Genomic DNA, 22,988 nt, shown 5'->3' with positions numbered 1-22,988 from the left:
CTAAAGTTACAATAATACTGTTTTAGATTAGTATCTTTTTAAAGTACTGGTCTCTTAAGTAGAAAATAAAAAGTGGAGTAGAAAATAAAAAGCAGAGTTATAATTGTCCATGTATTTACCTTAATTGAGATCTTTATTTTTTCATACAGCTTCAAATTATTGCCCAGTGTCGTTTCATTTCACCCTGCAGGACTCCCATGAGCATTTCTTGCAGAGCAGGTCTAGTGGTAATGAACTCCTTCAGCTTTTGCTTATCTAGGAATGTCTTAATTTCTCCCTCACTTTTGGAATACAATTTTGCCAGATATGGAATTCTTGTCTGACAGTCGTTTTTCTCTCTCCTTTAGCATTTTGAATATACTGGCCCACTGCCTTCTGGCCTCAAAAGTTTCTGGGGAGAAATTTGCTCTTAATCTTACTCAGAATTTCTTGTGTGTGATAAGTCACTTGCTTGTTGTTGCTCCTAAGAGTCTCTCTTTATCTTTCAAAAACTTAATTATAACATGTCTTAGTATGGGTTTTTTTCATCTTACTTAGAGTTTGTTAAGCTTGGATATTTATATTCATGTCTTTAGTCAAATTTGGAAAAATTCCAGTTACTATTTCTTCATATATTCTCTTTTCCTTTCTTTCTGTCTTATTCTTGGACTCCAACAATGTGTACATTGATTTGCTTGATGGTGTCCCACGGGTCCCTTTAAAAGGCTCTGTTTACTTTTCTCAGTATTTTATTTCTGTGTTCCTCAGACTCAATAATTTTCATTGTCCTATCTTTACATTTACTGATTCTTTCTTCTTCCTGCTCAAATCTGACTTTAAATGACTCTAGTAAAATTTTCATTTCAGGTATTGTATTTTCAGCCTTAGAATTTGTTTGTTTCTTTTTAGGTGTTCTACCTCTTTATTGATATTACTATTTGTTCATATATCTTTTTTCTTGACTTTATCTCTTTCTTTAGTTTTTTGAACATCTTAAGAGAGTTGTTTTAAACTCTTTGTCCAGTAGATCTGCCATCGGATCTTTTCTAGGAGCAGTTACTGTTAATTTATTTTTGTCCTTTGAGTGGGCCATACTTTCCTGTTTCTTTCTATGGCCTGTGACTTTTTGTTGAAATCTGGATATTTGAATCTAAGAATGTGGTAGCTCTGGAAATCAGAATTCCTCCTTCCTTAGTGTTTGTTGGTGATGTTTTTGTCTTTAGTTTTTTAGGCCATCTCTGTGGCCTAAAAGGATCAGCATGAGGTGTAAACCTAAGGTGTTTTCTGAGCCTGTTTCTTTCCACGGGCATGTGCAGTCACTTTCTAATTTTCCTTGTATATGCAGTTGCTTTTGAGTATCTTAGTCTTTAATGTCTGGCTCCCAAAGGAGGAAAAGAGAAAAGTAAAGTAAAGGGGAAGAGGGGTGCTGGCTCTTCAGATTATCTGGAAATCACTTCAGCCAGTGGTGGAGGGGCTTGCAACAGTGGGGAGAGCTGCCCACCTCTGTGCTTGCACCTCTGTGCGTAGAAGCAGCAATCCGTATTCTGACATTTGAAGAACCAGATACTTTTAGCTCACTCTGGTGCCTACACGCTGTGTGCAAGCTGCTATTGGACAAGTGCTCAGCTGCCTGTATTATGAGGTATATAGAACTTTCTCGTAATAATAATAGGTTCTGATGGTGCTACTTCCACCCAAGGAAGTCACCCTGGTTCTCTTCATGCCTGTCTATGTTCAGCCTTCCAGGAGTAGAAAATGGGGTAGGAGAGGAGAGTTGATTAGCTGCTACTGTACTAAGAGCTGAAATTAACCAAAATTAATCTTGATTTACTGTCCAAGCCTTCCCCTGAAAGTTACAAGACTTCATTAGGCTCCAGAGTTTCAAAATATTAATAATTACACAAAACAATTTCTGCCAGCGTATCTGTTGTCTAGTGGGGAGGAGTTGGTGCTCCTTGCTCTGCTGTCTTCCAATAATCCTCTGGGAAAAATCATTTTTACCTAGGGAATTATTCTGAAAGCTTTCTCGAAGTCAGTTTAAGTTATAATAGCCAAAAGAAAAAAAGCAACCTTACATTTGTGTAGTCTTCATAGTATTTAATATATTATCATATGTCTCCCTCCTTTCTTCTCTCCTATATTCCCTCCCTCTTCCCTTCTGTCCTTCTTTCAAAACCAATTTAGGAGACAGCTTTTCCTGCCTAATCCATGTGGATTAACCCTTTAATGTCTCTGATTTTGTCTCCTTTTTAACTTTTGGCCATTCTTCTGTTAACCCTTTCATGAGAGGGAAGAAATAGGGGATGGGTTAACTGCTGAATGAACTTAAGCATTATCATTGAATTCATATTTCCTGTATTCTCTCCAGCCTTCCTCCTTTTGGGGGAATCCCAGACAATTGAGATAACAGCGAAGTTTGTTTTTGTGACCCCTAAGAGAAAGGAAGGCATACGGAAGAGGGAAGATACAATAAAGCCAATATAGACATTGTTAAGAAATTTATTTGCAATTCTTATTTTTTGTGTTTTTTGTTTGTTTTTTAAATAACATCATTCCTTAGATAAAAATGCAATCTTACAGGAATATACAATAGTGTCTCACACAGAGATGACCCTGAAACTCTCCTTGAAGGGTTGCCCCTTCTAGATTCCCTGGCCTTTCTCAAGGGTGAGAAGGCTCATCAGGCGAGGCCTCTGAGAATGGGATTATTTGAGGATTACAAACTGTACAATGATATTTACAACAGTAAGACTGTGAAGTCGTGGAGCCTGGAGGGGAGGGTGTGGCGTGTGTAGGGGTGTGGGTAATGGTGACAACGGAGGCACTGCCCATTTTTCTGTGCCTCTCTGAGAACAGGCATGATACAGATTGGTTTTGGGGATGAAGGTGGGTTTGAGTGGGAGGACACGAGGAGAGGAGAGATAGAGGAGCTTTATCTGGAGCCTTTCATGGGAGGAAAGTTTTGCATGGTAGCTCTGGTGGATTAAAAAAAAAACAGCAATATGACGAGAGTAATAGACCTTTCAGTGCTTCACCAACGGGGAATCTGTCACCCTATTTCTTAATGAACGTGTGTGTTTTGCCACTGGTTATTCTCATCCACTACCATCACAGACTTTTCCCATGGCCGCATCGCAAGGCCTCATTCCCGCGAGGCTCTGGGAGAACAGCATACATTCTGGGCAGGACGGGACATGGCAAGGGGGTGGTATATAGTCTGGCTGGGATTCAAGAGATGGGTTTTGGGTTTGGGGATGGGGTGCAGCTGGATGCATAAGTGGCCTGACGCAGGAAAGCAGAAGGTGCCCACAGCTCTAGGATGCTAGAGACACCTCCTGAAGATCTTTGCACAGGATTGTGTGTTTACAAATCATCTTTCCTTGATGTGCAAGTTCTTTCCTTTCCCCCTTTTCAACATTGGCGTAGTTTCTCCATGTTGGGAAGTCTTGGGGGTGGGGGCTATATACGGGACCCAGTGACACACCCTCTTTTGCTTCTCTTGTGACTCTATAGAAGAGTCTTCTCTTTTTTCCTGGCCAATGGTCAGAAGAGGTTTCCTCAAGGGAGTCTCTGAAACCTATAGCTCCAGGTTCCTTGGCAAGGGGGCCAATGCTTAGCCTGGTGCCTGCTCACCTCTTTTTCCATATTCCCTTGGTAATAAACTTGAGATCTCTAAGAATTCCATAATGGAAATTCTCCAGACCCAAACAATGTATAAGAACCTTTCTGTCAATTTCTGCATTTCCTCACAGAGAAATGACCCTCTCTTAAAACCAAGCTCTTCCACCCAGAGCTTTTTTTTTTTTTTTTTTTGATAATGACCTTAGTCTGAGGTGCATGAGTGAATTTTAGAAATGAATGTACAATGGGCCGGGTGTGCTGGCTCATGCCTGTAATCACAGAACTTTGGGAGGCCAAGGCAGGCAGATCACGAGGTCAAGAGATCGAGACCATCCTGGCCAACATGACGAAGCCCCATCTCTACTAAAAATACAAAAATTAGCTGGGCATGATGGTGTGCGCCTGTAGTCCCAGCTACTCAGGAGGCTGAGGCAGGAGAATTGCCTGAACCCGGGAGGCGGAGGTTGCAGTGAGCCGAGATCATGCCACTGCATTTCCAGCCTGGGGCCTCCGTCTCAAAAAAAAAAAAAAAAAGAAATGAATGTACGATGTATGTCTGATTCATGCCAGGGTAAGTGGCACGGTGCCCTTTCTGGGATCCCTACAAAGTCAAATTCCTTAGCTCCTGAGAATTGGGGTACATGGGGTGCCCTGCAAAGGTGGGGGTGTCCCTGTGCAGTAGCCAGTAACTAATCTGAAGGGAGAGGACTCGGCTCTGGGGATACAATGTTTCGAACCTTTGTGTGATCACCTTGTCTTCATCTTTTCTTCCTCATTCTTAGTAGACATGTGGGAGAATTTTCATCAAAAATGCTAACTCTGACTCCTCCCAGTGCTCAACAGATTTGTCATTCTTCATCCACTGAGCTGCAAGAGCTAGAGTGCTTTCAGAGGTGACTGAAATCTTCTCTAATACCCCACAAAGACCACGGATCTTTACCACTTCAGGTGCAGTGGCTCAAACCTCTTAAAGTCACCCCAGGAGGAAGTGTTGATTGTAGTACTCTCTCAATGTACATAAATAGTATTTATCTCATAATAGTAATAAGGTTCTGATGGTACTACTTCCACCCAGGAGCATCACTCTGTTGCGACCTCCTTGTCTGTGTGTACAGTGCTCACCCTTGCAGGAGTAGGAAAGTCCTATATCTAGAGCTGAATCTCAGCCCTTGGGCCTGAAGGGTAGGGAGGGGGGGAGGTAGGTCAAGCATCCCCCACAGTGGCAGAAACCCATTGGTCTGTTATATTGTTATCTGGCTCCACAAAGAAATGCTTCATTGCTTTGACATAAAAATAAATGACTGAATTAAGTTAAACCCAGAAGTGGCTTCACAAAGAGGTTGTGTAGCATCTGCTCATGGGACCCCTTCCACACACCATCTTTCTCACTAGGTTTTGGGGAGGACAGGGAGCTGGGGCTGGGGAGGGCAGCGGGAAGAGGGAGCTCTGCTCAGGGACAGGGAAAGGTGCCCCATCCCTGATGGTTGTAGGACTCTTCTTTCCCTCCTGTCTTTCTCCTCAACCTCCTCAAATCGTAGCTGCTGGAGAACCTGGACTCTGGCAGCTGAAGGCCTCCTTGTGAGTGAGGTTTGGACTTCCCCACCTGCCTTTGTACAGGAGCCTATGTCTGGTGGCACCTGGACAGCACAAGGGGAGGGACATCAGCAGAGGGGGGACAGGGCGGCAGACACTCTCACATCCCAGCAGGTAGGTTGATGTGGCAGGGACAACACCCCCAGATGGAATGTGCACTTTTCTCACCTTCCCAAATAGATCCTCGAGATGTCAGCGGCTCCACCACACTGGTCACTGTGGGTGGCTGAGCTGAACACGTCCTTCCATGAAATGGGAAGAGACACAGAGGGAGTCAAAATGTGCCCTTTTCTTGCCTTCATTCACCCCCTAGTCCTCTCTGTGCTGACATTTGCCTCAGAGGCAGGTCTTCTTTAAAACATGGAATTGGCCCAGAACCCATCATCAAGTTTCCTCCCTTGGGGTTTAAAGAGGTCTTCTGGGAGTCAGCGGGCCCATTTTGCGGGCTCTTTGCTGAATTGTTTCGAAATCCTCGACAATGATATTTAATTATTCTAGGCCTCTGGGGACGGATATGCCATCATCCTCCTTTGCCACCCTTTCCATGATGGTTTGATGAGGCTAAAATCCCCAATGAGCAGGGTTCCACTCTACCCCTGACCTACATTCTTGTTCTATTTCTTTGCCTTTAGCAGTGGTGACTGTGTACCTCAGGGCTTGCAGCCACCATCCTTTTGGTAACTTCCAAAGTCCTCATTTTCAAGGTGTCCCTATTTCTCAGGAGATGAACTTGGGCATGCAAAGACCTGCTTTTCCTGAGGTTGCGCCCCTGTCTTCCGCTGGATGGCCAGGAGATGTGCTGGGTAGAGAAAACTTGGGAGAAAGTGGCAAGCAGCTTCGCTCCAGACAAGCACCTGGAATTTGAAACTGGGAAACAGGAGAATGAGAGACACTGCCTTGCTCCTTTGAGTGGATTTTCCAGTCAGAGTGAGGCCTACTGGGTTAAGAAGAAGAAGGGGGTTATAACTAATACCTTCTGAATCAAAGCTGGGAAAAGTTCACCAAGGTCTGGAAATGAAAGAGGCAGGGCTGGTCAGAGGACAAAGAATTAAGTTGACCAAACTGCAGACCTTAAACTGTGTTTCTTCAAGTCCCTTGGGCCCTCAGCCCTTGGCTGTTTTCTCCTGCCACTCAGTGGCTGTCAGGAGGGGTACGGAAGATGTGACAATTATGTTTTAAAAGGTCAAGGGGAAAATTCCATTTTAGGTGGAGAGTAGACACCACTTTGAAACTCGTGGCTGCGGTTTGTTGATGTCATTACTTGCTGTGCCAATCTGTTCTGATGACAGGCAGCATATGTCAGTCTTATTCTAGTGGATCAGGAGGTCAGGCTAGGAAAGTCCTCCTGCCCTAGACAGGGATTCCTTTGTGTACTTCCTGGTAGAAATCTTGGGAACTTTTCAAAGGATGATACCTAAACTCAATTTCTAGAGGACCTGGATGGCACTGAAAAGGAATCAAGAAAGTTTGGATGACTTGGGTGTGGAAATCCATGAAGAAACTCTGTTTCTAGCCTGTGTTAGCTGGGGAGTATTGAGCACATTTCTCCACTTTTTCATGAATCAGTCGAGCAAGTTGTCATAGAGGAATGGACTCTTCCTTAATTTCTAGTTTGCTTACGTATGTGCCAAGAGGGGCTGAGGGAACACTAGGACTGGAAGAGATTTAATGGGTCAATTCTGGGCAAATGATTGGGTTTTCCCCAAAGCAGTCCCTTTTCAATCATCACTGTTGATACACATTTGAAGGACACAGCACCAACAGAGTAGGGAGATGTAAATAAGCATCGGAGATGTCCTCACAAAATCCATCCCCACCTGCACTGTGAGCTCCTGATGCCTCTTTCCTTGTCCTGGCCCCCTCCTTGGCAGCCCAAACAGGAGGGCAGGCCTGAAGGCAAGGCAGCTCCGGAGTGAGGAAGGGACGGAGAAAGGAGCACGCAGAGTTGACTTTCAGATGGCCGGGGGTTTCACCAGTTCCTTTCTTGAGCCCCTGCTGTCCTTCTTGAATACAGCAGATTCCTGAAGTGAGGATGCCCCTCCCTCCAAGCAGCCTGACTTTAATTTCATCCTCCCGGTGAGTGTACACTTTTCTAAGGAACCCAACAAGAAAAGTCTGAGTGGTGGGAGCGAAGGGCAAGCCAGCCACCTCTTCCATGGGGGATGCACATGCCAGCCCGGAGACTGAGGGCTGGTCAGAGTGCCTCCCTACGCCTCACAGCGAAGGACTGTTCTTGGAGAAGTACCAAATCAGAGGACCAGAGCAGGGAGGACACAGTGAAGACTGGAATAAAATAGGTTCTGGTCTCACAGCAGGAGGCGGTACGAACAAACCCAGCAAATGATTTTGGAAAAACTGAGGGAAATGGAAGCGAACACAAGATATGCAAAACAGTAATGTCCAAACCTGTTTGTGGAGAGCAGAATAATGACTACACTGGTGATACCTTTGCTCGTTGTGCAAATTAAACAGAACTCATTCCCTTTCCCCCAACCACATATAGAAAAGCACTTAAGAGTTCAAAGGTAAAGCTTGTCACACTCCAAATACAAAATGATTTACTTTACATGCAGCAAAATATACAAGAAGTGAATCCAAAAACCAACTTAATTCAGTTCATTATATTCGCTTGGCACAATTGCAATTCAGTTTTAAAAAAATATTTGAAAAATACTGAAACTGACCTGAATTCAAGTATAACGGTTTCTTCAACAGAAACATTATCAATGCAATAAAACATTACACGGAATATATTGAAGCAAAATGCCTTCTTGTGTTTTTCCCTTAAATTTCTGTGTCTTTTTTTTTTAAATACAGCTTTAATGCCAACACAACTCACAATTGTATTTTTAAATGAATATTATTGCATTGTTTTTGCATATCTTGTGGGACAGAAAATGCAAAGGGTTACTGATTCCCATTTCAGAAGCAGAGACAGTGGTTTGTTTTTGCTTTCAAATGGCCCCAGATTCAGATCTTCCCACAGTTAAACCAGAAAGGGGGGACTGCGTAGCCACTGGTGTGCGCGGGCATATGGTGTGGGTGCATATACATAGGTAGGACATATGCGCACAGACAACCCACCACACACACACGCGTCGCACACTCACAGAGTCTCTCGAGCATGCTCCTCTCTCGCAAACCCACCTGTACACCCAGCATAAAAAGGAACCCAACTCTATCACCCACATGTGCAAGACCACATCAAGTGCATTGCCAATTACCTTTTCATTAGAAAACCGAACTAAACCAGAACAAAAATAGGTTACTACCTACGGAAATGATAACAAATTATTGGGCATACACAATGGATGGTAAAACTCTCCTGCAGCGGCTTCTATTGAACCTCCGTGAGAAAAGGAAACGACAATCCTTTAAATAACACAAGAAAACCAAACCCGATGTACGTTGGCAAAAGTGAAAACAGAAAGGTGAGGGGGCTACAAGACTTTGTAAACACTCTTCTTCCTCCCACCCCTCTGGGAAAACAAAATAAAAAATAAAAAACCCAAAACCAAAACCAAAACAAAACAAAAAATCCAAAAAATCGAAAACTGCAACATGCTGTCAAGAAAAGTGTCAAACCACAAAACAAAAGAGCGCTCAGCGGAAGTTCAGCACCACCTGGTTGGGCGGAGCCGGCGGCCCCTTCCCTGCGGCGCAGCTCCTCCCTTGCGCTGCCTGCGGGCCGGCGGCGAGCCGGGAGCCCGGCGTGGCCTGTGCCTGTGGGACGATCCCGTCGCGGGTGGATGGGGACGGGTCGAAGTGAGCCGCACCCCCGCCGGCCGGACGCCCATCCCCAAAGCTCCGCGCCCCTGGCGGCCTCCTCCTCCCTCTCCGGGCCCGGGCGGGGTCCTCCTGGAAGTCCTGCCCGGCTCCCTTCTCCAAATCCGCAGGGCCCTGGCTCTAGGGAGACAGCAGGCTCGTACAGAATATGTGCAAATGGTTTCTACAAGCAGAGTCGAAAGACACCCGTTTGCTGTAGGGTCCTTTTGGTGAGGGCGCGCAGGAAGCCGGGGTGCTCTCCCCACAGAGGCGATGCCGGTCCCGGGGCCTGCGGGCTTGGGGAGGGCAGGCGCCTTCCTCACGCCCCGGGACCCTCGCCGCCTCCTGTCCCCACGTCTGCGGACACAGCCGGGCGCCTTCCTCCCGGAGGGCGGCTCGCGCACCCAGGCTCCGCGTCTTGTCCCAACAGAAATGAATGAAGACGCTGTTCCGGTTAACTCCAGGTCACGAGAACAGTGAGGCACTTCTGAAACGAACCCATTAGGAACATTGAAACAAATAAAAAAAAGCCCGCATCTGGCAGCGCCCACTACAGGCTGCTGACGTAGACCCTGCTGTCCTGGAGCTCCTCCTCACTCAGTCGCCCCCGCGCGCGCACACAGCCCGCGTCCTCTTCGCCCCCGGCTAGGTCCTGCCCCGCGTCCCTGCAGTTCACAAAGGGTAAGAGGGCGCCATTGGGGCTCTGTGGGGCGCCCCCGCTGAGGATGTTGTCGGCTGCGCTCTCCATCTCCTCTATGGTCATGTCGCAGGCGTCGGCCAGCTCCTGGGTGGTGACCTCGATGAACTTGGGATCTTGAGCAAACTGCCCCAGTCCTTCTGAAATCAAGACCTGGAGACGCCGGATGGGAGCCATGGAGAACCAAAGGAACGTTATTCTTGGAGCCCAGCTCTTCTCTTGAGGGCTAGAGCCAGGGGTATCTGGTGGGTCACTTGGGGAAATGTGCGTGTGTGCACGCATGCATGTGCACGTGTGTGTGCGTGTATGTGTGTCTGTGTTGGGAGTGGCACCCACAGGGAACAAGTAGAGATGGAGCATCTCCCAAAAGAATTAGGGACGTCCAGGCCAGAGGAGAGAATTTTGGCTGGGCTGGCCAAACACTGTCATCAAATATATGAAGACCTGGCTTATGGCCCAGCACTGTGGCTCACATCTGTCACTCAGCACCTTGGGAAGCCCAGGCAGAAGGACTGCTTGAGCCCAGGAGTTTGAGATGGTCCAGGCAACACAGGGAAACTTCGTCTATACAAAAAATTTAAAAACATTTGGCTGGGTGTGGTGATGCATGCCTGCAGTTCTAGCAAGGCCAGAGGCTGAGGTGGGAGGATCATTTGACCCCAGGAGCCCAGGCTGCAGTGGGCTGTGATTGCACCACTACACTCCAGCCTGGGTGACAGAGCAAGAACCTGTCTCAAAAGACAATCAAACCAAAACAAAAACCAGAGTAGGCTTGGCTTACAGAGGGGCCCGGGGATGGGTGGGTGCCCTGCTGCTTCATCAGCAGACCCCAGCCTGCCTCTCTCCCTTCTGACACCCACAGAGCCTTTATACTATTATTTCAGAGAAAGCATTCTCCCTAGTGAAACTGTCGAGACAGGCCCTCTGCCCACTGCCTGCTGCTGCTTTTCCAGGGGTGAGGTATATGTGCAAACACCGTGCATGCCCCTGCCCTGCTTCTGCTGGGAAGGGCCACCAGGTGACCCCCAAACTTCTCTGTCCTCCTTACCGGCTGCATAGTGCCCAGCTATAGGAAAGTTGGCTCCTGAGTCAGAAGGTGGAAGGCAGCTGAGTGCAGCCTGGCACTCACTCCTCCCAGGCATCTGTTTGTCTTGCTCCTTCTCTCCTTACCCTGCTTAGTTTTTCTTTGGCACTCCTGAATTTCCTGATGTGTTATATGTGTGTGTGTTTATTATCTGTTTCTCCTCACCACAATGTTAGCTCATGAGAGCAGAAGCTGTGTTTCTTAGCTGTGTCCCTGTACCTAGAATAGCGCCTGCACATGGTAGGCACTCAGGGGAGGTCTGTGAAATGAATGAAGGATGGCCAAGGCCACAGGAAATACCAGATTAACTTCCCCACCTCCTGCCGACAGCCTGATGTCCAGATGAATGCAGCCTCTGCTTGGCTATGTCCGGTAATGGGGGCTCACTACTTTTCAGGCAAACCCCTCTCACTTTGGAAGAGGCCAGTTGGGAAGGTCTTCCTCATGTGAGCTGAAATCTGCCTGCTGGTGGGTTGAGCCAGTCACTCTGCCACCTCTCCCCATCCCTCCCGCTGCAGGTGTGAGAGGGGCATCGCACCCTCCACAGTCACATTCTCTCCAGGTTTCCTTCCCCAATTCCCTGAACTGGTTCTCCTAGGAAATGGTGTCTAGGAACCTTGCCATTCTGGTCATCCTCTTTTGGCCTTGTTCCAATGTGTCAAAGGTCCCTAATAATGTGGCGCCAGGATTGCACTAGAAAGCTCTCTGAAAGCTCTCTCGTTCTGGACTAGTGTCTCCCAGCCTGGCTATGCATCACAATCATTGAAGAGCTTTAACAACTATCAGTTAATTTGTCCGCATTTCCAAAGCTCCCAGGTGATTCTCATGGATAGTCAGGCCTGAGCGCCTTGGATCTGGCCTGTCTGTGTAGAAAGGCAGCCAAGCTCACATTTGCGTGTTGAACAGATGCAGCACACAGGTCTATGGCTGGGACGAGTTGCTCAGTGATTTCTGTCACCCTCTGCAGTGGGCCTGGCCTCAGGAGAGCCCGTGGCATCTCGTGTGGGCAAGGCTTTCTGCACACCAGCCCTCCTGCAGCCCTGACGGGGAGGGTCTTTCTGCTCAGATATTGACTGCAATGAATTTGGAAAGAGCCAGGTGCTCCCTTCTCAGCTCCACATGCCAAGTACCCTTGCTGCCTGTGGCCTCTCCCCCTGCCTGTCTGTGAGTCACTTACCGCTTCCACCAGGCTGCTGGCACTGCCGTGGAACTGCCTCCCTGGGGCCCCAGCCTGGCTGGGCACCGTGAGGGAGACGGGCCGGGCTCTCCGGGCGGCGCTGCTGCCCCCGCCACAGGGGGTGGTCTCAGCCCAGGAGCCGCAGTGGATGGACGGGAAGCTGCTGTTGAGTTTCTCGCTGGACTCGGCCCCCTCTAGCCGCAGGGTGGGGACGGGCTGTGGGGGCCAGCCTCGGCTGCCAGGTGTGGCCGGGGGGGTGGCAAAAGGCCTGGGGAATGAGGCAGGGGAATGGCTTCTCTGGAGGAGGGGGCTCAGGCCTGCCACTGCCAGTGCCTGTGGACACACAAGGAGTATGAGTTAATAGGAGGGTCCACCCCTAGCAAGGCAGGCCCCTGCTTCTGAGCAACCACTGCTTTGTAGGGCTGTGTCTAGCTAGCTCCACCAGCCTGATATTCACATGCCATTGTTTTCCCCTCCTGGTCCTATTCATTAACCTGGCATGACTTTCAACCATCTCAGAATACATCTTAGCACCATCTGGGTCCGAAGTGATCTCTTTCTCCTGTAACTTCTGCGAGCTGGGATTGGGTGGAGTCATGGTAACCTGCTTTTAGCCGTGGCCCTGTCACCTGTTTATTCTCTTGCTCTTGCTTTTGTCCTCAACAGGACGGAGAACAGGGTGAGGCCTGCGTGTCTGTAAAACCAGAGAGCGAACACCCTCTATCCATTCGCCTTGCGGGGCTGGTGTGAGATTCAAGTGCGGTGAGGTCTGTGAAGAAGCCCTCTGCACCTCACAAAGAGTCAGGAAAACCAATATTTGTGGTTTTGGTTCTGACAGTTAATGGGGCTGTTTATAATGCCCTGCCGGTCTGTAGCTCAGGTTATCTTTCAATCATTGTTAAATCTGGTGTTGTATTGTGCTTACAAGATTCATGTGGTGTGCCCTCTGTCCCTGAATGTTCTTGAGCATCCTGAGGGCAGGGACCAGGCCTGCCTGGCTGTTGCCATGATGACCTGCCAGGGCAGAGGCTCTGCAGGGCGAGCTGCTCTGATGGGATGTGCTCCTGGGAGAGAGAGACACTGTGTGTGCCCACCTCTAGGGGCACAGAGAACAGGAGGAGAAAGATGAAGAGGAGAGTTTCGTGCCTGTCAGTATAACAAGAACAGATAGGTAAAACTGACTACTAGGAATCTTTTAAGATGGCACACATAGTGTCCCCACATCCTTCCACCTTCTGCCCCAGCCCATGGTGGTCCTCAGCCTGGGGCTCCTGGATCCCTGGGGATCTGAGAAAAGTGTAAGGCCATATTCATTATTTCGGAAAGCCCAGTGGAAATCAACACACAGGCTAAGAAAACCAGTTCATTTCTTGGGGCTGAAGTCCTTTCAACTCAGCAAGACCACACTGGCCATCTCACGCTGACTGTGAGTTTTGATTAGCAGTTGAATGCCTTTGGGTACAAAAAAGTCATTTAAAGCATACGTCCATGCTATAAGAGAGTATATCATTAAAAAGGTCAGAATGTTGGGAAACTCAGTTTGTCTGGGGTTAATAGACTGGCCTCAGATAATACTGAAGTTCAAAGATACTAAAATATGTTTGGTCCGGGCATCTTGGATTTCACTATCTCGGCTGGAGTCAGCCATGCCAAGAGACAGTTTCATTTATGGAATCTCCCTGGACCTGATTTCCCTGGATGTCATTCCCTACTCTTGACCATGTGGCTGGTGGGTTCTATAATCACTTCTATATGTCACTGGATGGATTTTTGTGCAGCGAAATTTCCAGGTATGTTCAAACTCTAGGTACAAGTACATCTTCCTGAATGCCCTGCAGCATAAGTCAGTGTCTGGGGAGTCAGTGGGATCTGTGGCAGCCTAAGAAAAAGCTCAGGTGGAGCCCACAGCTGTGGGTCCTCAGGATGACAGGAAGAGCTCCTGTGCACCAGCACTTCCTAGGCCCCCACCCTGCGATGCTGCAAACCTCGCTGTGGCCTTTACCTGCACTGGAGGCGTGTGAGGCCCTAGGAGGTGGCTCTGAGGGCAGGGGCAGGATGTGCCAGCCATGAGACGGGCAAGACCCACTGATGTCCTCAGGATTTGTCCATCATCCTGGGGACTGTCTGGCCTGCTGGCAGGTGACAGTGGCCTGTCCAAAAGCTACCTGATGATGAACCAGATGCAAGGGCAGGACTGTCTTCTGAGAGATGTCTCCCCCTCGGTCCTTCTGTCGCTTCAGACATTCCAGGTGGAAGGAGGCCCTTCGACCTGCAAAGTCAGCCAGAGAGCCAGGATCAGGGCAGAAAACAGGATGCTGGCCTGTGACAGTTCACACCAGGTGGGCGCCAGGAGCAGTAACTGTGGCCCGGGACACTCCTCCTTTCCCCTCCCCTCATCTGAGACGTATTCTGAAGCATCTCTCTAGGGCTCATCCCTGCACATCCTGCCTTTGGAATGTTGTCTCCTTGCTTTGGAAATCTACCCAGCCCACTGTGAGAGGCTGGTCTAAGCCAGGCCACATGGTTATTGCCCTGAGTACCTGACCAGTGTCCTCTTGGGAGTAACCACCGACCACCCCTGGAGAGTGAGGTGTGCATTTACCTAGTGAGGCGGTGCGGAGGAAACCCCTCTTTGGGGATTGCCGGATGTCCCTCTTGTCCTCCTCTGGGAGTGTCAGTTGCCGATTTTCATCATCCTGGTAGGAGAGCCTGGAACAGAGAACTCTTGGGGCTTGCTCCTGGAAGCTGAGAAGTGGCCACTCACAGGGACAGCTGCATCTGCAGAAAGCACTTTGCTCTGATCCTTAGTGAAGGGATGCCCACTTTGTGCTTACATGCAGGTTTGGTCAATCGCCACCCCAGGAAGTTCTGGCCTGCCCCTGGCACCTTCCAGGCCTGCTCACTGGGGGTTGCCAGCTCCTCACCTGCAGCCTGTCTCATGGGCTTGCAGTTCTGATTTGGGGAAATGAAGGGACTCTAGGGTCAAAGGTGTTAAAGAAGCTGAAAGGATCCTAGGCAGGTGAAGTTCTTTTGGGGAACGGCCCTGGCTCCCGCGTCTGTATGAACTGATGCTGTTTTCCCCAGTGACCCTCAACTTTAGCCCAAACTTATCCCCATCCCCGATTTCTCCCTGCTCTGCCACCCCCACCCCATCAACAAGAGAACATGAGCAGCTGCCTACAGCCACCCTACAGTCACTCAGTAGGTGAACAGCAGGGCTGTGAGGGATCTCAGGGGGCATCTATTCTATGGCCTCCAGGCCTTTGATGGAGACTCAATGAGAAGTAGATTTGACACCTTCCCATCATGCAGACACACCTGATGGAATGAAACCTCATGCCCTTTGCTTATTCTCAGTGCATGCATTGCACCCTGGTGAGTCCTAGTCCACTTTAGTCTGTTCTATTTTATTAAAGTCTTGATTCACAATCCCTACTGGGTCGGCCTGCAGTCTGAGAAGCACAGTTGCATTCCAACCTCGTTCCCAGATGAGACCACTGACTCACTGGTCCCTGGTGCCACCCCACACCTCTGAGGGTGACTCCATGCCTGCTCTTGGCACAGCACAGAGACTTGGGGAATTTATAGATGTGCAGGAATGCTGGCTGAGTGCAGACTGCAGTATTTTGCCTTCAAGCCTTGCTCTTACTCTAAGCTAGGTAAGGCCTCCCTATCATATTTTTTTCTTATGAAAATCACCCCCACTCTTGCAGACCCAGCTACTGTTTAACCCTGTGCATGGTACCTGTTAAGGTCACCCTGCCCTCCACATCCTCTGAACGCCTGTACCCCTTGGGGTTGTACCTGTACCCTTGGGGGTAATTAGTGAGAAACTGTGTTATCTTCCTCCCCTGAGACCCTCTTAGTTTCCTAGTTTGTGGAATTTCCTTGAGGTTGGAGACTGGGTTCTTAATGACTTCACAGAGCACCTGGTGCACCAGGCATTCTAGAAGAACCGAAATAGGTTAAAACACATGCTCTTCCCGATTTCTAGGGCAGGCAGCCGGGCATTCATCTGTATTCTCTAAAAATCAACTTAGAGAATATGCTCTCATAAGGAGCTTCAGGTATTTCTCTTGGTTTTACATTGACTGTGTTTCACTGAGTCAGAAAAGTAGAAGGTCTGTCACCCCCAATGCCCCATTTTGCTGATGTGGACATAAAGGCACAGGGCAGCCGAGTAATTTGTCAAGAGTTGCTGGTTGGCACTCTTTACATGTTTTTCCTTACTCACTGGACTCTTTTTTCTATGCCAGGGGAAAAGGAGGTGCCTCTGCTACTCTTCCCATCCAGTTCCTGAGCAGAAAGCACTGGAACCCAGGAAATCACACGCTGTGCTGGTCTGGCGGCTGATCTCCCCACACGCCCCCCAGTGGGGGGCCTGGTGCCCCCTCCCATCGCCTCCAGCCACACCTTTCCTGTCTTCAAAAGACTGCAAGGCTAGTCTTCCCTCACTCTAAAGTCCTTTCAGGAACTGACTGGACTGACATGCTGGGCTGGGTTGGTGAGTGCCTCCTTTCTGCCCTGGGTCCCTGCAGGGCTCCTCCCTGTCAGCATCAGCAGCTCCAGGGTTCCCTGGTGGGGCTGAGAGAGGATACCCTGCATCGTGCCTGGCCATGCTTAACTGTGCTGCTCTTCCAGAGTGGGACACTGGCTCCCAGCAGGTGACACAGCCCCCCAGCATGCCAGATTCTTGACATGCCTGCCCTCCAGCTCAGAAAATAACTCTGAACCTTTGGAAAAGTGTCTATCCAAGGAGCAGGCACACCTGCTGCTGGCCTGCCCATCCCTTCAGAGGGCCTATTGTCAAGTGGCTGCATGCAAGCCTATAGGGCCCAGGCATTTCCCCCTAGGGAAAAATCCCATGCCTCAGTTTCCCTTTCTATGAAATTGGAATGACATATGCCCTGCCTGTCTCATAGGCCTGTTGTGAGTCACAAATAAAGTAACAGATGAGACAGAGCTTTGAGGTGAAAATGCCAGAAAAGCTTCTGAAACAATGTGTCTCAAACTTCTGTGGATGTTACTCAGTCCTAAAGACGTTTCACAGGGAGACACCCTCGATACACACATCTGTTGGCAATTAAGCAAGTGTTTCACAACACAGTGCTTACCTTTGTGACATCAACGCACTCTGATAGTTTCTATTATGCTATGCTACGCCCACTTTTAAGGGCTAGTTGTTAGTGACCAAATGAATGTCACAACCTTCTAAAGGATCTAGATCTGCAGCTAAAATACTCTAGGAATTGCAGCAAGGCCAAAAGATCTCAGGCATAGGTTTGCCACCAGCGCCCTCTTCTGGGCAGCTTTATTATAAGCAACGTGTTGAGACACTTGTTCATTGTCAATATATGTGTGTGAGCACTGAGTCTCACCAGAAAATATATTTATGCCTGTGTCTTACAGCCCAAAAGGTTTAAGAAGCAATGTTCACAAAATTTTCTGGCAAGGAAAGGTCAAGCTAAAAAGGGCATCGTGTGTGTGTGTGTGTGTGTGTGTGTGTGAGAGAGAGAGAGAGAGAGAGAGAGAGAGAGAGAGATGGAGGCTCCCATTTCACTAAGGAGATGACAAAGGCTGTGCAGGTGTTTCTCTGTGATCTCCTCTCCTCCTCCAGCCCCAGAGGAGGGATCTCAGGGACTTGCCCCTGCTTCCCCAGATTTGTTCCCACACCCGGGCTGGCCTTGGCAGAGGGCAGCAGAGCTCACATCTCTGTGGAGAGCAGGCTGGGCTCACTGCAGGCTTCTGTGTCATCGTTCATCTTCACTTCGTAGGTCTCATCCTGAGATGTCTCCTCCTGACCCACCATGGCTGTCTGGCTCTCCCGGGAGTGGCACCTACAATATCCAAGAAGAAGAAAAACATCAGGAACTGCCAACCCTCCTCCCCTTCCTTCAGCAAGTAAAGCATCACACACACACACACATGCATGCATACACACATGCACAAACACAAGCACACATATGTGAACAGGCACACAATTGCTGGTGCCTTGTTTTCCTGTGATTGCTGATGGGTCCATGGAAGTATTAAGATTAGGGTGAGAGTCCCATTTGGCAGAAGGATGTCTACTGTTGATCCAGGGAGATCTGAGTCCTGACCCCAATTCACTTATCCTCTGGTCCAAGTTGCTTAGCACACCTCATGCCTCAGTTTCCCTTTCTATGAAATTGGAACGACACATGCCCTGCCTTAGAATCTGCTCCCCCACTCACCTCCAGCTATAACACCTGGGTCTTTGGCATCTGGTACAGCTGAGAAGTCTCTGGCATCCTATTTTGATGGTGCCCTTGATTCTGACACTGGCCCCCTGGGGCAAAGGCACAGAGTGGAAGCCTCACCTAGAGGGGTTTGCTCTCCTGAGCAGAGGGCAGTGAGCCTGAGTCCCTGCTGAGCCAGAATCCCTCCTGAGCTCCAGATCCTCACACACTAGGATGTGCTTTTCCCTCCTGGGACAGGGTCTTATGCTCACAGGCTGTGCCTTCTTTAGCTCTGGACCAAGGCCTCTTCCTTTTCCTGTCTAGCTCAGCTCAGTGCCTCCCTCTGTCTTGCTTTCTGTAGACCTTGCATGTTGGGCCCACTTTATCCTCAGATCCCCGAGAGCATCAGAGAAAGATCCTGGTCTATCCTCTCAGAGCTGAGTGCTAGATCAGTGCCCTGGCTCTGAGCATCACTGGCAGGGTAGGAGTAGTTCTCTCTCTCAAGGAGTTCTGCAGATTGCCACCCACCCTGCAGCGGGAAGGAAAGATGACAGGTGAGAGCTCCAAGAGGATTGGGAGCGGAGGGAGGTGGAGTGAGCTTTGGTGATGGTGTCGGGGGAGGAGTTGGAGGTGCAGGGCGGCAGCAGGCAGGTAATAGCACTTCTGGGGGACCCTGGGCACAGGATATGCTGGCCCATCCTTAGCACAAGCAATGCCAGGGCCTGAGCTGCCCTTAGCCTTGAGCTGTGACAGAGAGGACAAGGGAGCTGGGATGTGGGCTATGCTCCTCTTCTTCACCAAGCTGAAGCTTGGTGCCCTGTTGTTTGTACTGTCTGCAGTGGGCAGAGGGAACCGACATTTCATGAGCACTGACTGTGTGCTGGGCACTGTGCTGGGTGCTTTGCGTGTGTTTTGCTTCGTGGAGAGATGTATCTGTGGGGACAAGGAAATTCCCCAGGGTCTCCTCCCCAGCTCCTCTAAACATCTCTCACCCCTTATGTCACAGAGAACAAAGCCTCACAGGAAAATGCCCTTAGAGGGTAGGGATTTAATTCACCCTGAGATGCTAAAGATGGACATGGAGCCCTCCTTCAGCAAAGACTTTGATGAGGCCAGCAGGGGAGAAGTGGTGTGGGGATCCAGTACTTGAGTCCTCAAAGGCTGTGGGGGGAAGGGAAGTGAGTTGCAGAGAAGGGTGAGGCCCCCACAACAAGTGCAGGCCCCCAAGACTAGATGCCCAGATTAGATCCTCTCCTATGTAAAGCTAGCCCTTCAGGCCAGCTCATCAAATCCAGTGCTGAGCAAGCTGCCCTGAGCACAGAAGGCAGCGGTGCAGGCCTCATGAGTTGAGGGATGCCCCAGTGCTGCCTCTGGGTGGCTAAACCAGCCAACTTGCAGAAAGGAAAGCAGACAGGGGATGGTCTTTTTAACTTGCCTGTCATCTGACATAATTAAATGCCTGGCCCTAGGGGCTTGCATGCAGCCACCTGAAAATGGGCTCTCTGGGGGGATGGGCAGGCCCGCGGCAGGTGCCTGCTCCTTGGATGGACACTTTTCCAGGGGTTTAGTGAGAAGCTCCAACTTCTCTTATTATTTTCTGAGCTGGAGGGCAGGCATGTCAGGAAGCTGACATGCTGGGGCGCTGTGCCGCCGGCTGGGAGCCACTGTCCTACTCTGGAAAAGCAGCACAGTTAAGCGCGACTAGGCACCTCTCTCAGCCCCACCAGGGAACCCTGGAGCTGCTGATGCTGACAGGGAGGAGCCCTGCAGGGGCCCAGGGTGGGAGGGAAGTCCCACCATCCCAGCATGTCAGAGCAGTGCATCCTAGAGCACAGGGGATCAGAGGACAAGGAGAAAAGACTGAGCAGGGTGGCCAGCCCCCGCTTACCTCTGGGAGCTGAGCTTCCACGCCACCTCCTGCACCCGGATGGCAGGGGACAATGGGGGCCCATGGCCCTCCACAGTGCTGACCGTGCTGGGGTGGCCAGCGGGGTGAGGGAGGCGGCCCAGGGCGGTGTTGTTGGCATTGTTGATGTTGGCGTTGGAGCCGGTGGACGAGTAGCTGCTGGGGGTGAAGGTGGAGTCCACCAGCTTCTCGTGGGAAGGCGACTCTGTGTCGCCCTGGCTGCTGCCTGCCTTGTTGATGTGCAGCGGGCGCTGAGTGGTGAAGGTCTGGGGGAAGGCGCTCCGGCCGTCACTTTGGTAGTAGCTGACGTGGTTGCCGAACAGGCCACCTGCCCTCTGTAGGCAAGAAGGACAGGTGGGTGGAGGAGAAGCCCCTCAGTGTCCACTCCTCCCAGAGAGCAGCTTGCACAGCCAGGCCAGTGGAACGCAGGGCCCGGGAATGCGGGCTGCCTTCCTTTGGGGAGGCACAACCCTGCTGGGAGCCAGGGGCACCTGAGGACCTTCTTCATGGCTGGCTGCTCCAGAATGGGAGGGACCCACAGTCTCAAGGCTCCAGGCTCCCCTCTGTGGCAGCTGGGAGAACGCACACACTGGTAGGGACGGGACTGTGCAAGGGGCTGCCGCTGGTACAAGCTGCCCTGGAGGTTTCCAGTGAAGTCCCTGAAGGCTGGGAGTGAGTTTCCAGGGCACATCTCGGACGGTGGTCCCCGAGAGCAGCCAGCACACCGTGAGGGTGGGGGCTGGGAAAACGACCAGAAGATTCTAACCAGATTAAAAATAAATAAATCCAATGTGCTCACAGAGCTAAAAGCTATGTCGGCCAAACGGTTTTGAAAATGAGGAATTTCCTGCATGATGCTCTTTTTCCCCTCAGGGATTCACAGATAGTTAAAGCCAGGAGCCAGTGTTTTCCCCCAGTATCTTTTCCTTGTCCTGGGGAAGTGGGCAAGTAGCTATTTGCAAGGTTGCAAGCTTCCACATCAGAACATCCCTGGGCCTTGGAGACTGAGCCTTTGATTTCTGGGGTCTTGTCAGGTGGTGTCACAATCATGCCATGTCCCTGAGGCTACTCAGTGACGAACGTCTCCGGTGATGAGGATAAGGATAAGGAAGAGAAGGAGTAGGGGCAGGATGGGCTCGGCTTGCCCCTGTTGTGTTCCACAGCCTGGGAACTGGGCCCTGGGCTGGGAGCGGGTGTGAACAGGGCCCTGCACAATTATGACTGGCAGCTTCTCCCTTGCTATAGGAGGAGTTTTAACCAAATACCAGCGGGGTGAGGCAGATAACACAAGTGAATGATAAATGCCCCTTATTCTGGTATAGCTGTGTTTAATTTTCACTACTGCAACTGCTGGGCAGCTTCAGTCTCCAGGAAGGGAGAGGGAAAGGGGAGGACTTGAGGGGCTCGGAGACCTGGGGAACACATGCTGTGCTTCATCTCGAGGGGCAGCTGCCACTAGGCTCCAGCCCTCTGCTGCCCTGCTGGAATGTAAGCTCAAAGTTGCAGGTCTCCTGACTTTTCCAAGGAATGCCAGGAGTCTTGATTTTGATCTGAACGTGCCAGATTTTCAAATAGTAACAAACAAAACAAGCCTGCAGATTAGATATGCCCGGGGTGACCACTTTATAACTTCTAATGTAGAAGTTTCTCTTCTCCTAGGAAATATTTCCCTTGGGAAGACACTGTGAAATGCCGTTTCCAGGGAGCCCTGCCTTGGGATGGAGTCAGGCTTGGAAAAGGCAAAGGGGTGAGGACACAGCTGATCAGGAAGAGCCTGGAAGTGGCCCTGTCCTCTGGTACAGCTCTTTCCCCTGGACGTTCTTGGCAAAACCCTGCCCACCCTCTTGCTCCAAACTGAACTTTATAGAGGCTGAAAGTGCGCCACAGCGCCACCCACCCTGAAGATGTCATCTTCAGAGGCAGCGGACACAGCCTCCTTCATGGCCTTGTCCAACTCCTCCTCAGCAGTGAGATCTCCAGAGATGGCCCGTCGGATCTCAGGCCCGATGTCATGCAGCGTGCGCAAGCCAGCCTGGAACCCAGAGGGAGGATGGTGAGGACCGCGCTCCCTTTCCTCCGAGCTCCCCAGCCAGCCACAGCCCAGGGCCAAGGCCTGTCCCTGCAGAGCCCTGGCATCCTCCACCCAGCCAGCTGACCCTCTGGAAGGTTTGCCTGTGTGTGAACCAGAGGCTGGGCTGCCCACTGATGGAAGAATCCATTTACCCATCCAGGAAGGATGAAGGCTCATTAGGAGGGGGTCCCAGGGTTCAGGGGCCATCATGGGAGCCTCAGTGAAGTGCTCAGAGCTCTGGGGGCTATGACAGCAGGCAGGACCATGTAGAGCAGTCAGTGACGGCAGGTGGGGAAGGGCACATCACCCCCTTCTCACAACCATCTTTGGAAAGGTCTGGAGCTCTCTGCAAGGTTCCCTCTGCAGGGACCTGGCCTCCAGCTGCTGGGGAGGGACCGGGACCCTGACTGGAGGTTAGAGGCAGTGACCAGGACCTTCCTGGAGTGTGGGCCCACCCCCAGACCCTCACCTGCAGAGACAGCGCGTTTCTCTGGGAGGGCTTGCCCACAAGGCCCTGCTCTTTACGCTTCTTGAACTTCCGGAAGTACTCCTGGATCAGGAACGTGGCATAGAACTTGCCAACGGTGACCTCATCATCTGAGACGTATGGAGAGGGGAGAGGGGGTAAGAGGGGAGCAGGGGAATTCAGTTGTACTTCATTTTTTTTCAGCATCCAAACTTTAACTTTTTAGGTTTAATTTTTTTGGAGAGGTAGTACATTCACAGGGCTTAAAAAGAGAAAAAAAATACATAAAAAGGCTTATAGTGCCAAGTGTTTCCCACCACAGCCTTTATCTGCCTAGTCGCCACCTCCTTGTAGATAGTCTAGTTTCTTGAGTATTTTCTCAGAGAGTCTTAGTGCAAATTATTTCTGTAAATTGACAAACATATTCTT

At 50.3% G+C, this 22,988-nt stretch overlaps 1 protein-coding gene across 31 annotated transcripts in view; it reads right to left on the bottom strand.

The window, feature by feature from the left end:
• Positions 1-7,711: 7,711 nt before the first annotated feature.
• Positions 7,712-22,988, bottom strand: part of CACNA1C (calcium voltage-gated channel subunit alpha1 C) — a 705,432-nt gene continuing 690,155 nt past the window's right edge. For all 31 annotated transcript variants that reach the window (XM_017545494.2, XM_017545500.2, XM_017545495.2 and 28 more), the window contains 8 exons: positions 22,563-22,690; positions 21,920-22,054; positions 20,005-20,357; positions 17,625-17,753; positions 14,519-14,625; positions 14,082-14,185; positions 11,917-12,249; positions 7,712-9,808 (listed from right to left, as the gene is read on the bottom strand). In XM_017545494.2, coding sequence (XP_017400983.1) covers positions 9,509-9,808; positions 11,917-12,249; positions 14,082-14,185; positions 14,519-14,625; positions 17,625-17,753; positions 20,005-20,357; positions 21,920-22,054; positions 22,563-22,690 — 1,589 coding nt within the window. In that variant the 3' untranslated portion in view covers positions 7,712-9,508. The remainder of the gene's footprint in view (positions 9,809-11,916; positions 12,250-14,081; positions 14,186-14,518; positions 14,626-17,624; positions 17,754-20,004; positions 20,358-21,919; positions 22,055-22,562; positions 22,691-22,988) is intronic.

The sequence above is a fragment of the Cebus imitator genome, unplaced genomic scaffold (genome assembly GCF_001604975.1).
Source record: "Cebus imitator isolate Cc_AM_T3 unplaced genomic scaffold, Cebus_imitator-1.0 Scaffold179, whole genome shotgun sequence".
Taxonomy (NCBI): domain Eukaryota; kingdom Metazoa; phylum Chordata; class Mammalia; order Primates; family Cebidae; genus Cebus; species Cebus imitator.
Note: the sequence above shows the minus strand (reverse complement) of the source record. Positions and strands in the feature narration are given on the sequence as shown.